Genomic DNA, 14,877 nt, shown 5'->3' with positions numbered 1-14,877 from the left:
AAAATAATTCATTACCTAATTTACACTACCTGCTCTTGTTCATTGTGGCCCAGACTCAATGTGTGGTATTTTCCCATGAAGCTGAATTCAGAATTATTTTATTGCTAGACTGTGTAAAATATCTTATTATTCCTCCATTGTAGAGATCTCGCATTCCTTCTCCTTTTTTCTCGTTTCTTTCTTTTTTGAAAGGTACTTGGTGAACGTGCATGCTTATTATGGTGGAGTTGCCTATCTGTCCCTTAGAGAGAATTTCTGACCTATTAACATTTAGAGTATCTCTGTCTTTCGTAAGTGCTTGGAGGTAGGGAGGGCTGGGGAGGGACCTCCCTTGTATCGCATCCAATTCACAGCTCCACTGGAGACAGGGAAAGATAATTGCATTAGCAGTGGCAGTAAGGTGGCTGTCCTTTTGTTCTTCTGTTTAGAAATTAAATTTCCTCCAATTATGTTCATTTTTGGTGTTGATTTGCTGCCAAGCAGCACTTTGTGAAGTGTGTGTTTGCTAAGACTCGGTCCCAGTCTCTGTCTTCCTTCTTAACGCGTCCTAAAATTCAGACTGCATTTTCATGGAACATGTTTGGGATCTCTTCACATTTAGAAGTCTTTTGAAGCCTAAGCCTGCTTTTGAGACAGACTGTGTATTGTTCTGGGCTATAATTCCTGCACTACATCCGGCCACTCTGTGCAGGGTGAGTATACACACACTGTACAGCAACCCACACATTCCTTGTCTTCCTGTTTTGCTTTATTTCGGTCTTTGGCGATTTATACTTCCTGCCCTTAAAGCCAAGCTGGACGATTAAATCCTAACGTGAAGAACTAAGAGCTTCTTCTGTACATTGGTAAATCGTATCTTTTAAAAACCAGTCCTTTCGGAAGAGTCTAGGCAAATAAGAGAAAATCATTTATTTAATTATTTCACTTGTCTTACGTCTAGTCCCTGTGTACTCGAGAATTTTTTTTTTAACAGAATCTTCAAGTTAATTTGCATCGGAAAAGAATCTAAAGTACAGTTCTGGGTACAATGAGTTAGAATTGCTAAAATAACACAGTCATGATCTCCTATACACTTAACAGACATGGGAGCTTTTAATTTACATTTATAGATCTGATGTTCTGCTGTGAAAGTATTAAAAATATATTCTTTAATGTCAGCTCTGTCATTTAATACTTGACGCTCTGGGTGTCTGTTCAAAGTGATATAAAACGCCACAACCTCCAAATAGCTTCATAGTCTACTGTGCTTGTATTTACAATAGTTTACATTCACTATGAGCCTATAGTGTTGGTCTATAAGTTAATGAAGAGATAAATTCCTGCAATACTCAATTTCATATATTTCTTCGTAAATCTTGGGCTGCTTCATTGGTCTGCCTGCATTATTCAGGGAATAGTATCAATAATCTAACTCTCACTTTCAGAAAAAAGAATAGACTCTATCACTCATTATGTTAGTTTCCAACATTAAAAAAAAAGATACTCTTTATCATTATCTCTAGCAAACAGATTGTTAAGAATACGGAGCTCCATTCTATAAAACCAGCGACTGGAAGTTGGAAACCATAAAAATGTAACAGTCAGCTGAAGAACTAGGACATTCATTACCAATCACCTGTATCCCCAGAACTCCTGAGGGTGGGTCTATCCCAGTATTGCAGCATTAGCCATTTTAGAGGCCATGGGGTTGGTTTTTGTTTTTTGTGGTTTCTCTCTCTCTCTCTCTCTCTCTCTCTCTCTCTCTCTCTCTCGGTTATGGTAATCATGGTTTCCTGCCTTTCTGACTTATTTCACCTATTCCTGGCCCACAGAGGTGCACAGAAGAACTCCTACTTAGCATATCATATAAGCATTCTACGGGGAAGACTGAATATACCCTAATAGCTGCAACTCCAAGGAGGATAACTCATTTTTATGTAGTGGCAATTCCAGAACTGTTGTAAATTTCCACAGTGATGCTCCCAGTCATCCTCCCCTCTCCTTGAATGTATTTATCAACAGGGGATAAAAAAGGGAATTCTTCTACTGAGTTGACTTTTCCCCCCCTTTTGCCTTTTCAGTTCTGCTGTAACTCCCAGTAGTCTGAGTACTGAACTCTCCTACAGATTAAGGGATTTGGAATTCTATTGTTCTACACAGCTTGTAGCTGGCCTTTTGTTTTAGGGGGAGTTATATAAACTCCTGAAAAGCCATATGGAAGTGCTAATATTTGTTTAAAAATAGCATATCCTGAATTCTCTTTAGCTTTTGATGTCATGCAAATGGTTAGATTCCATTTACTACCACTTGCCATTGTTCTCTAGGCCTTTCCTTGGCCCAGTTTTCCATGACCTCTTCCCCTGATCAAATGTGAGCACACACACATGGAAAAAAAAAAAATACAACCACATTAAAAAGGAGTATCCTTCTGGTATTGATTCTGGCTTACATAATAATTTATAGCAGGGGTCTGTTGCCTGCTGATTTGTTTAAAGGTGGAACAGTGTTTTGAACCACTTATCTTTTGACAAGAACAGATCTTTGAGTCCACAGACCACTTTACATCTAAGCTCCTTTAGGACACCGATGGAATTGTTTTTTGTTTTTTTTTTTTTTGTTTTTTTTTTTTTTTTTTTTTTTTTAATTTTTTTTTTCAACGTTTTTTATTTATTTTTGGGACAGAGAGAGACAGAGCATGCACGGGGGAGGGGCAGAGAGAGAGGGAGACACAGAATCGGAAACAGGCTCCAGACTCCGAGCCATCAGCCCAGAGCCGGACGCGGGGCTCGAACCCACGGACCGCGAGATCGTGACCTGGCTGAAGTCGGCCCCTTAACCGACTGCGCCACCCAGGCGCCCCCGATGGAATTGTTTTAAGTTGCTTTCTTCTCCCATAGCACTTGATAGGAAATGATGTGTCCTGCACACAGTAGGTGTTCAACAAATTACTTTTTTTCCTCTGCTAAACTGAGCTAGATTGGCAAGAATTCAGGTGTTCCCCAAGTGTCCATCGATGGATGAATGGATAAAGAAGATGATGGAGTATTGACTCGGCAATCAAAAAGAATGCAGTCTCGCCATTTGCAACTACGTGGTTGGAACTAGAGGGTATTATGCTGAGCAAAATTAGTCAGAGAGAGACAAATATATGACTTCACTTATATGAGGACTTTAAGATACAGAACAGATAAACACAAGGGAAGGGAAGCAAAAATGATATGAAAACAGGGAGGGAGACAAAACATAAGAGACTCTTAAATATAGAGAACAAACAGAGGGTTGCTGAGGGGGTTGTGGGTGGGGGATGGGCTAAATGGGTAAGGGGCATTAAGGAATCTATTCCTGAAATCATTGTTGCACTAGATGCTAACTGACTTGGATGTAAATTAAAAAAATTAAATTAATAAAAAAAAACAATTACAAACAAACAAAAGAGAATTTAGGTGCCCAATAAACATATGTGTTTTTATTTTTCTTATAGATCTTCTGTTCCCCATTGATATTTCCTTGGTCAAGAGAGAGCATGATTTTTTGGACAGAGATGCCATTGAGGCTTTATGCAGGTAAATGGAAAATGGAAATGCTTTGAGTGTTTCTTTCTTTCTTTCTTTCTTTCTTTCTTTCTTTCTTTCTTTCTTTCTTTTGTCTGTTTTAAGAATGCAGTATTATCATGATGGTTTTTGCTCACCTTTGTTGTACTAATCATGTCAGGTGTTTGATTAGTGAATGTTTATATTAATTTACTTCACTGTAAATCATAGGCCTTTCAATTAAAATAAGTAAAATCTTACTGTTTAATATTGCCATGAAATGGTACTATCCTAGGAGGTACTCCAAGAGACCATTCTGTATTCAATACCATATGATTGCTGAAACATATAACATTCAGATGGTTTGAAAACTTGGAACAGTGTTTTTTAAAAGGCAATGTAATTGACTGTAAGGCCCCAGCCAGATACTCTAACAGAATCAAAGCTGTAGTTAAACTGAATGGAAATAACACATTCAGAGGAGTAAAGGAGGGGGTGGGTTACAGCATTGCTAGAGTTAAGAGAACCATTGTTTGAATTCCAGAGAAGCTTCTCTGAACTGTCTTCAGCTTCCCCAGGTACCAAATAGTAACAATAGGATTAAATAAGGTTGTAAAATAACTTGGCACAGCCTTTAACCTACAGTGGACAGCCAGTAAATGAGCACTGATGTGACATGAGAATAAACCTGTCAGAAATCCTTGTTCGTTGTGCTGGTAGATCTTTAGGCTGACGGGCAGCTGGTAGGTTTTAGAAAAGTGGAAGTAATAAAACATGTAACAGACAACGATGGGGCACTGATAATCCTTTCAAACTCCTGATTTTCTATTCATTTTTAAGTTAATTCATCCTTTGCAATTTTCTTCAAAACCTACAAGCTATAAAAGCTGCATCCTGGGGGGAAATTATACGTAGAAAAAATTCACGTATTCATTTTACGTTTAAAATTGAAATAACTTTTCTTTCACTCAGTATTTATTTTAACTTGTAAAAGCATCTTTAAGGTAGAATGACACTCAGTATTTAATTTCCCCTTTTCAGGCAAAGAAAGCAGTACCTCAGTGAAAGTACTGTGTTTTGCCTTTCTTATGTAATGTGGTGTTTCCTTTTTTTTTTTTTTAAGTTCATTTATTTATTTTGAGAGAGAGAGAGAGAGAGAGAGAGAGAGAGAGCAGGAGAGGGGCAGAAAGAGAGAATCCCAAAGCAGGCTCCACACTGTCAGTGCAGAGGCAGACGAGGCTCGATCTCACAAACCATGAGATCATGACCTGAGCTGAAGTCAAGAGGTGGCCACTCAACCGACTGAACCACCCAGGCGCCCCTGTAATGCAGTGTTTTCTGAAACCGCTAACTCAAATAGTGGTTTTAGGGAAAGATGGGCAGGATGTTTAGAATGGTGTATGAAATAGACTAGTACTCATGGTTTAAGAAAGAGAAAATGCTATATTAACCACAGAAACACTGTCGCTTTTCAAATCCAATTAAACGGCTGCTTAGAAACGTCCAGGGTACGCACACATTTTCTGAAAGCAGCCGAATCCCAAGTCCTGCACTGTAGTATGTAATACCATAGCTATGTCATTGGCAATGAAAAAATGTCACTAATGCAGTTTGGGAGGGAAGAAGTCAACATCTGGAATATAAACTACTCCAGACATTTTTAAAATGTTTTAATGCTTAGCTATGGGGTAGAATTAATTTATTTTTCAATTCATCATTGGTGATAACGCATATAAATGAGGTCACTCCTAAGATGAATCCTAGGAAATATTTACACACTGAGTCAGATTACCCATTTCACACATTTTACGCCACTTAGTAAGTGGGCTCTCTAAGCAGCAGCAACAGCTTAGGAATTTCTGGGTCATAAAAATTTCACTGCAACATTGCAGCCCAAAGGGGTCATGATTATATTCTTGAATACTTTTTTTTTTTTTTTAATATCCGTTTGAAATGTAATTGCCCAGCTCTGAGGGGAAGGTCGTCCTCTGCACTTTGTGATTTCCACTGGCTCTCTCTGTTCTGTTGGAGAAGCCACCACCCTTTGAAGGGAATAAATCTGTGTTGCTGAATCTTTTGTGAAAAAAGCCTCGAAACAGCTGGACCAGCTAGACCTTGATCTGTATTTGGACTCTGCAGTGTATTCTGATTGGTTTCCATTTTCTTAGATGCAGAGAATATCGTCTCAAAGGTTAAGTGTGAGGAGGCAGTGAGGTAATGAGTGTGAACCTGCTTTAAAAAATACTAGGCCCAAATCAGAGGCCCACATTTGAGTATGTGGAAGAAGTCTTGAGGTTGAGTTTTCTTTCAAAACAAATGCTTCAGAATTCACATAACAGTCATCACCTTGTTTTAATGGAAAACCCAAGGGCTCTTGTCCACATGTTCACATAGGCTCCTCAAGGCAAATGATTCTCTTTCAGGAGGCCTAAACAAGTGTTCTGAAGAAAACGATGGGGGCATCTTCTTTTGAAGTGCACGACAGGTTGTGAGTTGTCAGCAAAGTAGTTGGGGGTACCTGTTTTACTAATTATGTGACATTTGTCTCATTAACGAGACTAGCCTCTTCCACATAGTTTCTCAGCCCATGGAATTCAAGGGCCAGTGAATCACGAAGCTGTTGCATAGTTTGGAAGTTTGCCTTGTGATTTGCCAAGTTCTCTCCAGACTGACAGACTTCTTATTGTAGACTTCCATCTTTTGCCTTGTTGAAATATTTTTGAGAAGTTGATTTTAAATACGTATGGTAGGGGCGTCTGGGTGGGTTAGTCAGCTGAGTGTGTCCGACTTTGGCTTAGGTCATGATCTCACTGTTCCTGAGTTCGAGCCTTGCATCGGGCTCTGCTGACAGCTCAGAGCCTGGAGCCTGCTTCGGATTCTGTGTCTCCCTCTCTCTCCCTCCCCTGCTCGTGCTCTCTCTCTCTCTTTCTCTCTTTCAAAAATAACAATAAAATATATATTTAATGTTTTATTTATATATATATAAATATATATATGGTAATATGGTTACAGAAACTCAGTTGAAAAGTTTTACTTCATAAAATAGTAAATATTTTAACATTTTTATCTTAAATAAAACCTTTTTAAAAATGTTTACTTTGAGAGAAAGAGAGAGCACGCATGCAAGAGGAGGAGGGGCAGAGAGAGGAGAGAGAGAATGCACCTGCTGACAGGGCAGAGCCCCACGATGTGGGGCTCGATCTCATGAACCTCAAGATCATGACCTGAGCCGAAATCAAGAGTCACATGCTCAACTGACTGAGCCACCCAGCACCCCTTAAATAAAACCTTTTAAAGTTTGTTTTAAATAAAATAATCTTTACATGGTTTCTCATTCCTACCACCACCCCAAACACACACACAATACACACACACACACACACACACACACACACACACACACACGGATGTTACAACTGCTCCCAGGTACACACTGGTGTTCTGCTTTAAGATTTATTATAAACATTCTTATACCTATGACATTGCTGATCTCTTAGCAGAGTCTACTTAAGAGTAGAAGACTTGTACGTTTAATGTTTTCCTGAAAATCATGATAATACTATCTTAATATAAAGTCTGGTAGTGACCAAAAGTTACAATTAAGGAACTACCATGTTTTTTGGATATGGGTTGCTCACCAACATTCTTGCACTTAAATTTGCAAGGGATTTTTGTATTTGTTTCCTTGGAGAGATTGGCTTTTGCCCCAGTCCTGCTAGTTTTGCTGTATAATCCAGTCTCACTGATAAGGCCAAGATCGTGGGAGAGTCACATTCAATATTAATACTGGGGGAGTGGTTTGCTTGCCTTGAAGCATATATAGATAATAATGCAAACTGTGACCTACCATTAGCATACCTCTTCTGACAGGAGTTTTGTCTCCCTAGCATCTGAGAAATATCCCATATCACTGTTTTCCTTTGGAGTTAACGACTGACTCCTCCTGTAAACACACCAAAGAATTATGTAAATAAGGTGATAATCGTATAATGATAAGTACATACCCACACCATCATCTTCAGTGTGCACTTTGTTGTAAAACAGCCCTGGAAATGCCTGAACTGTGTAAAGCAGCCTGCCGCATAACAGATTTCAACTCTGTCACTGTTTCTGCTCTATTAAAAGGGAAGCACGTAAATTTTTAAAGCAATTGCACTGATTCCCAGAAAGTGTCTTTAAGAATCACAACAGTTTTTATTTGTCACGTCTTATTTGGAAAACTGTTCCTTTTTCTTTCCTCACATGTATCTTCTCTTGTACTCTTCCCTGTTTTCGTTCTGAATACGAGGCCCCAATGCCCTCCTGCCACGCTTTTATCAGGGTGCTTGCGGCTGGCTCCCTGCAGCAAAACTCGTGAAGCTTTGATGGCCCATCTTGTCCCCCCTCCCCCTTCAAAGCAGGGAACAAGTTGCCCAGCAGATAAGACCGACACGTTCCTGTGGAGCTGGGCCCTGTGAGGGCCCTGGGGGGCTGCAGCCACCACGCCTTCTGGCCAGATGGTGTGTGATACCAATGTGCTGCCATTCATTTGAGGAATCATGCTTAGGGCATAAGCTGCTCCTGGATATTAGCATCATTAAGACTAATTTTAGAAAAGAATGCAGGAGATACTGTTTTTTGAACGTTAGAGCCACCATGTTTTATTCTTGTGGCCTTGAACAAGATTCATGACCTCTCTAAACCCCCTTTCCTTAACTGTAAAAGGAAGGAAAATAGTAATATATATAATATATATATTATATTATATATTATATATTATATATTATATATTTATTATATAATATAATATATATATAACATATTATATATATATACCATATATATATACCATATATATATAATATATATATATACCATAAAGTTGTATAGTAATATATATATATACATATATATATATATACACACACACCATAAAGTTGTTGTGGAGACCAAAATGAAATAACACATATGAGGTGCCGGGCATGGAGCCTGACCCAGAGCGAGCCCCAGTTCATCTCGCTACAACCTTTTCATGTCAATATTGTCTGAGTAGCTACAGTCTCACCAGTGGGCATTCTTTGGAGGTCCTGGGAACAGATGAATTTTACAGAAACCTCAAGGAATAACTTCCAGGCTTAAAAATTGAAATGTCATTAGCTTGGTGCTACCAACATAAAAAAAGATAATGTTGACCTTTATAAAAGTTGCCTCCTGGGTCTTTTTTGTTGGACTCAAATCTGGAGTTTGTGAACTAGGCCCCTCCCCCCTGCCACAGGCTTCCATGCCTAGTAAACCTGGTTATAAACACCACTCAACCATTAAAGCCCAAATGAACTCAAGTGGGTATTTGATTACAGGTTTGATTAATGAAACCCAGACCTAAGACTAAGTGTAACCATTCCGGATTCTTTAAATCTTGAAAACATTTAAGAACTAAAACACACTGTGGGTATCAGTCACGTAAGTAAGGCTGGCCCCTTGGGGACGGACCTTAGAGCTACTCATTTTAATGTTTGGGCTTTTTCTTAGTTATTTGTTTTCTTTCCCTCCCCATCGACAGAGAGAATTTTTCTGAACATAGGCAACATAGGCGTCCTGAGTTATCTTTGTTTATTCTATAAACAGGCTACCACGTAATCTATGAAATCAAAGGCAGTCTTATCAGCAGGCAAAAATACTTTCTATCCTCCTGCATCAAGTTGTTAGACAAGCTGCAAGAACAGAATCGGGGAGATAAAGCCTTGAAGCAGTCTTATGGTCAGTTTGAATTTGTGTGAATTAAATGCTCTTTTCCTATGAAAACAGAAGAATTGCAATTGTAGGAAAAAACGGGTAGCTGACCATGGAAGACAGATTCGTTAAAGGCTTATTTGAGGAAGACCAAGTGATGGTCATCTGGAAGCTGTCAGAGAGGGCTGTCATTCATACTTTCACATACCATGTATTCCTGCATATGTAAAGGGTTTCTTTTCTCAGCTATTTCATTATTTCCCGATGAGGAACTTTGTTTCGGGGGACTTTGTGGGGGGGGGGGGGGGGGTTGTTTGGTTGTTTTGTTTTGTTTTAGTATTTTTCAGGAAACCTGAATTATTTCCCTAATTATAAATTGACATGTTACTCCTTGACAGTGGTAAAAAACAAAAGTACCCAAAGTAAAAATATGACCCTGTTCCAAACAAGAATCTGATCAAGTTCTTCTTCTTGCTTGAACTCTAAAGACTTTGACCCTCGAGGCTGCTGTATAAAAATTTTTTCAGTAATTGCACTATTGCTACGACTGTACCCAACATTATCCTGTCCTATACAGGACGTTGTAAAAAGAATTGGGTCTTAGAGAGGCACCAGTTTCCTTTCTGTCCAAGAACTCATTACATTTTTGAACAGAGTGTCTAAGATTATTATTTATTGCAGATAACTAAAAATTGGTTAATTTCCATCTTTGGATTTTTATTTGAGATAGAATTTACCATTTATTTTACCAAGAACTCTGCTTGGTTCCTTGCTGCTGTTCCCATTCCTAAGGAGACTTCAGTGGCTCTTATTTCTTGGCACTGTGTGGAGCTACCCAATGGCCCAACCTAGGTGCTCTAGGAAGAATAAAATCCCTCATTGAGAGTTGTTTGTTCCACGAAGAATAAGAAATACTGGATAGTGCCATAGCAATGTGTCACTTTTCTGTAAAATAGCAATAATCAATTTAAATGAAGAAAGGTAGGGGCGCCTGGGTGGCTCAGTTGGTTAAGCATCCAACTTCAGCTCAGGTCACGATCTCACAGCTCGTGGGTTCGAGCCCCACATCGGGTTCTGTGCTGACAGGTCAGAGCCTGGAGCCTGCTTCAGATTCTGCGTCTCCCTTTCTCTTTGTCCCGCACCAGCTTGCACTCTGTCTCTCTCTCTTAAAAAATAAATAAACATTAAAAAAAGTTTAAAAAAAAATAAATGAAGAAAGGTGTAAAGGTATTTTTAAACTGTTCACTTCTTAAAGAAGTTTCTAATACTCTTCTAAATTAAAATTTTTTATAGAATAAAGAAGCTCATTAAGCATGTCACCTGTTTGGAAAAAATACTTATCTACCCATCATTGGTTTCCTATCTTTACTAATATTACTTCTTTGCTCTGTAGGCGTCTCAATACTTTAAACAAATGTGCGGTGATGAAGCTGGAAATTAGTCCTCATCGGAAGAGAGTGAGTATATACGATATATAATAGGATGGGAGGAAAGGGGGCAGACCAAAAACTGTGTGTTTTGTAACAGGTTTTATCTCTCAGACTCTTATTACTTCCTTATTCCAAAAACATCTGCATTTTTTTTAATTTTTTTTTTAACGTTTATTTATTTTTGAGACAGAGAGAGACAGAGCATGAACGGGGGAGGGTCAGAGAGAGAGGAGACACAGAATCTGAAACAAGCTCCAGGCTCTGAGCAGTCAGCACAGAGCCCGACGCGGGGCTCGAACTCACGGACCATGAGATCATGACCTGAGCCGAAGTCGGCCGCTTAACCGACTGAGCCACCCAGGCACCCCAAACATCTGCATCTTTAACATAATAATCCCTTCAGGTTTACCAAAGACCAAGTAGCCTTATGTAACTGAAACCAATAGTTGCAGCGAGGCGATGAATTGCGGTTTTCCTACTGTTTGTTGTTTTTTTTTTAATTGAGATAGAACTGGCATATAACATAATACTAGTTTCAGGTGTATGACACAGGGGCTCAATATCTGCATATATTATAAAGTGATCATGGCCAGAAGCCTCGTAAATATCACCACACATCACCACACATACTTACATTTTTTTTTTCTTGTGATGAGAAGATCTACTTTCTCAGCAGTTTTCAAATATACCATACGGTATTATTAACTATAGTCACCATGCTGTACGTCACATCCCCGAACCTTATTTATTTTATAACTGGATATTTGTACCTTTTGACCCCTGCCTCTGACAACCACCAGTCTGTTCTCTGTATCTATGAGGGTTTTTTTTTTTTAATTGTTTTTTATCGGAACAAATCATCTATTATTTTGCCTTTTTAAGTCATCGCCGACTCCAGCTTAAAGGAATAAGACTTAGGGAACCCCAGTGAATCCTCCATTATTCCCTTCAGAAATTAAAGCTAAAGTTCTTTGGGAACTCTGTCTCTTCCCATATAACAGTAACAGTGTTTCAGAGCTGCAGGGATGGAGGTAGCCTGTGGGGTGCTGAAGAATAATGAGAGATAGGAGGGAGGAAAAGAGGTGGGGGAGATGGAGGGAAGGGCAGGAAATCCCACACATTCTAGTGGAATGGTGGCACATAACTTCTGTGGATGAAATGTGAGAACCTTTTATGAGATCGTAGGAGAAGAAGTGGGTGTAGTCCTGGGAGTGAGTGTCACAAATTAGAGTAAACAGGAATAAGTTTGGTCAAAGAACATATTTCTGACTGTTCAGAGTACAGATTTTAATTATCCTACGGTCCCTGTCTTGCAACAAACCGCCCTCTCGGGGGAGTTAAACCTTTTAAACAAATGAACTGGAACCTCAGCACCCACTGGGCTGTGGAGAGGAGTCCACAAGTCAGCGTTTAATGCTCTCTACTCATTGTCCTGTGAAATGTGGGTCATGTGATACTTTCCACACCAGTGGGAAAGACATGTATCACACTGAGCTGGGCCTTTTGAGATCCCGCCTAAAAGGCTCAGATGCGGTAGTTTGTGACACAGCATAACCCTGAGTCCTGCCCATAAATCAAGCATAATCAGCAAAGATGTAACATCGTGTTTGTGAGTGTTCCATGCTGTCAGGACTGGGTATTTGTGAGGCCTTGTTAAATTGCCTGGAGCATGTCTGAGGTTGAAACTTCACAGGACATGTGTGGCATTAGCTCTAGACCCTGTGTCTGGTGGGGGAAGGGATGAAAAAGAACAGGTAAGAAGCTGAAAAGTATCAGCCTTAAGAGATGTGGTGACTTACCTTGCTTGGTGTCTCCACCGGTCTGGTAGGAGATCTTGTATGCTTTTAGGGTGGCCACACACTTCAGTGTCCATTCTTCTTAGTGTTTGAAAACTACCTTTTTAATTGTGAAAGAGAATATAAACACATGCTATCAACAGACAGCAAAATTGGAGGCAGACCAGAGGGAGTCCTACCCGTTGCTGACTCCAGCTCAAAATATTTTGCATGCCTGGAATTTTCACAGATCTTGGAGTTTTCCTCTGTGAGCACTTAAAGAACAGCCTACAGATCCAACAGTTTCTACAAAACAATTCTTATTTAGCTTGAAACACTTGGTCAGGCTTTTTCCTGTCAAAGTCCTGACCTCCAACATACATCTTTGTCATTTAAAAAAAGAACAATAAAGTAATAATCATAATAATAAGTAATAAAATAAAGATACAAAGGGGGGAATTGACACTGATGGCGTATCATGAGCCGGGTCCTAGGCGTCCGGCCCCCAGCACACGTCCCCGCTCCCTGCTGTCTGCCGGTCCCAGCGATGAATGCCTCCATTCTGTCTTTGCAGAGTGAGGATTCGGACGAGGACGAGCCCTGTGCAATAAGCGGCAAATGGACTTTCCAGAGGGACAGCAAGAGGTGGTCCCGGCTGGAAGAGTTTGATGTCTTTTCTTCAAAGCAGGACGCAGCCCCCGGGGCCCCCGACGATGCCCACCTGAAGAACGCGGCGAGCCATGAAAGCATGCTGACGGACCTCAGCGAGCGCCAGGAGGTGGCCTCGGTCCGCAGCCTCAGCAGCACCGGCAGCCTCCCGGTGCACGCGCCTCACACCGGGGACGCGGCGACGCCCCGCACGAACTCCGTCATCAGCGTGTGCTCCTCCGGCAACTTCGTGGGCAATGACGACTCTTTCTGCAGCCTGCCCTCCCCCAAGGAACTGTCCAGCTTCAGCTTCAGCATGAAAGGCCACGAGAAGAACGCCAAGTCCAAGACGCGCAGCCTGCTGAAACGCATGGAGAGCCTGAAGCTCAAGGGCTCGCACCACGGCAAGCACAAGGCGCCTTCCAAGCTGGGGCTGATCATCAGCGGGCCCATCCTGCAGGAGGGGATGGACGAGGAGAAGCTGAAGCAGCTGAACTGCGTGGAGATCTCCGCGCTCAACGGCAACCACATCAACGTGCCCGCGGTTCGCAAGCGGAGCGTTTCCAACTCCACGCAGACCAGCAGCAGCAGCAGCCAGTCGGAGACCAGCAGCGCCGTGAGCACGCCCAGCCCGGTCACCAGGACCCGGAGCCTCAGCGCCTGCAACAAGCGGGTGGGCATGTACCTGGAGGGCTTCGATCCGTTCAATCAGTCCACGTTCAACAACGTCATGGAACAGAACTTCAAGAACCGCGAGACCTACCCAGAGGACGCAGTGTTCTACATCCCGGAAGATCACAAGCCCGGCACCTTCCCCAAGGCGCTCTCCAACGGCAGTTTCTCTCCGTCAGGGAAGAACAGCTCGGTCAACTGGAGGACCGGAAGCTTCCACGGCCCGGGCCACATCAGCCTGCGGAGGGACAACGGCAGCGACGGCCCCAAGGAGCTTAAGCGACGCAATTCGTCCAGCTCCATGAGCAGCCGCCTGAGTATCTATGACAACGTGCCGGGCTCCATCCTCTACTCCAGTTCGGGTGACCTGGCCGACCTGGAGAACGAGGACATCTTCCCCGAGCTGGACGACATCCTCTACCACGTGAAGGGGATGCAGAGGATAGTCAACCAGTGGTCGGAGAAGTTTTCAGACGAGGGAGACTCCGACTCAGCCCTGGACTCGGTCTCTCCGTGCCCGTCGTCTCCCAAACAGATACACCTGGATGTGGACAACGACCGAGCCACGCCCAGTGACCTGGACAGTACCGGCAACTCACTGAACGAGCCGGAAGAGCCCTCCGACATCCCGGAAAGGAGGGATTCTGGGGTTGGGGCCTCTCTGACAAGGTCCAATAGGTGAGAGCTTGGCTGCCCTCTGGAGGTGGGGGAGGTCGGAAAGGGATTGCTGCTGCTCTCATGTGGGGGACATGGGGTTAGGGCATTCCTGGCCCTGTGAGCTCCTAAGGAAAGAGATCAGGAGGCCCTAACATCCAAAAAGGGTGGATGTTGTTTCATAGGTGCGGAGTTTCAGCTTGAGAAGAGGAAGGAAGTCTTGTGGATGCATGGTGGTGATGGTTGTACAATGGCGTGAAGAGATTTTATGCCCCTGAGCTGTCACTTAGTGGTTAAGATGGCCGTTTACGTAATGTGTATTTTATCGTGGGTGGGGAGGGGAAGAAAAGAACGGAGTAGAAGTCAGTTCTCTCGGTTCCTAAGAGGCCAGCAGGCAGCCCACCGCTGATTTTGTGTGTACCTGTTAAAAAGCCATTGTACTCACCCCTCCCCTTGCTCCTCTCCCTCGTGCTCACCCCT

General features: G+C 42.1%; 1 protein-coding gene across 13 annotated transcripts in view; it reads left to right on the top strand.

Moving 5' to 3' along the window:
* Positions 1-14,877, top strand: part of DLC1 (DLC1 Rho GTPase activating protein) — a 514,092-nt gene that overhangs the window by 486,231 nt on the left and 12,984 nt on the right. For 11 of the 13 annotated variants that reach the window (XM_078445401.2, XM_060653097.3, XM_060653095.3 and 8 more), the window contains 3 exons: positions 3,461-3,542; positions 10,612-10,675; positions 12,998-14,421. In XM_078445401.2, the coding sequence (XP_078301527.2) occupies positions 3,461-3,542; positions 10,612-10,675; positions 12,998-14,421 (1,570 nt within the window). Of the gene's footprint in view, positions 1-558; positions 666-2,269; positions 2,304-3,460; positions 3,543-9,135; positions 9,246-10,611; positions 10,676-12,997; positions 14,422-14,877 lie in introns of those variants that run through there. The other 2 variants (XM_060653105.3, XM_060653101.3) reach the window with 2 other exon arrangements.

The sequence above is a fragment of the Panthera onca genome, chromosome B1 (genome assembly GCF_046562875.1).
Source record: "Panthera onca isolate mPanOnc1 chromosome B1, mPanOnc1 haplotype 2, whole genome shotgun sequence".
In the NCBI taxonomy this organism is placed as follows: domain Eukaryota; kingdom Metazoa; phylum Chordata; class Mammalia; order Carnivora; family Felidae; genus Panthera; species Panthera onca.
Note: the sequence above shows the minus strand (reverse complement) of the source record. Positions and strands in the feature narration are given on the sequence as shown.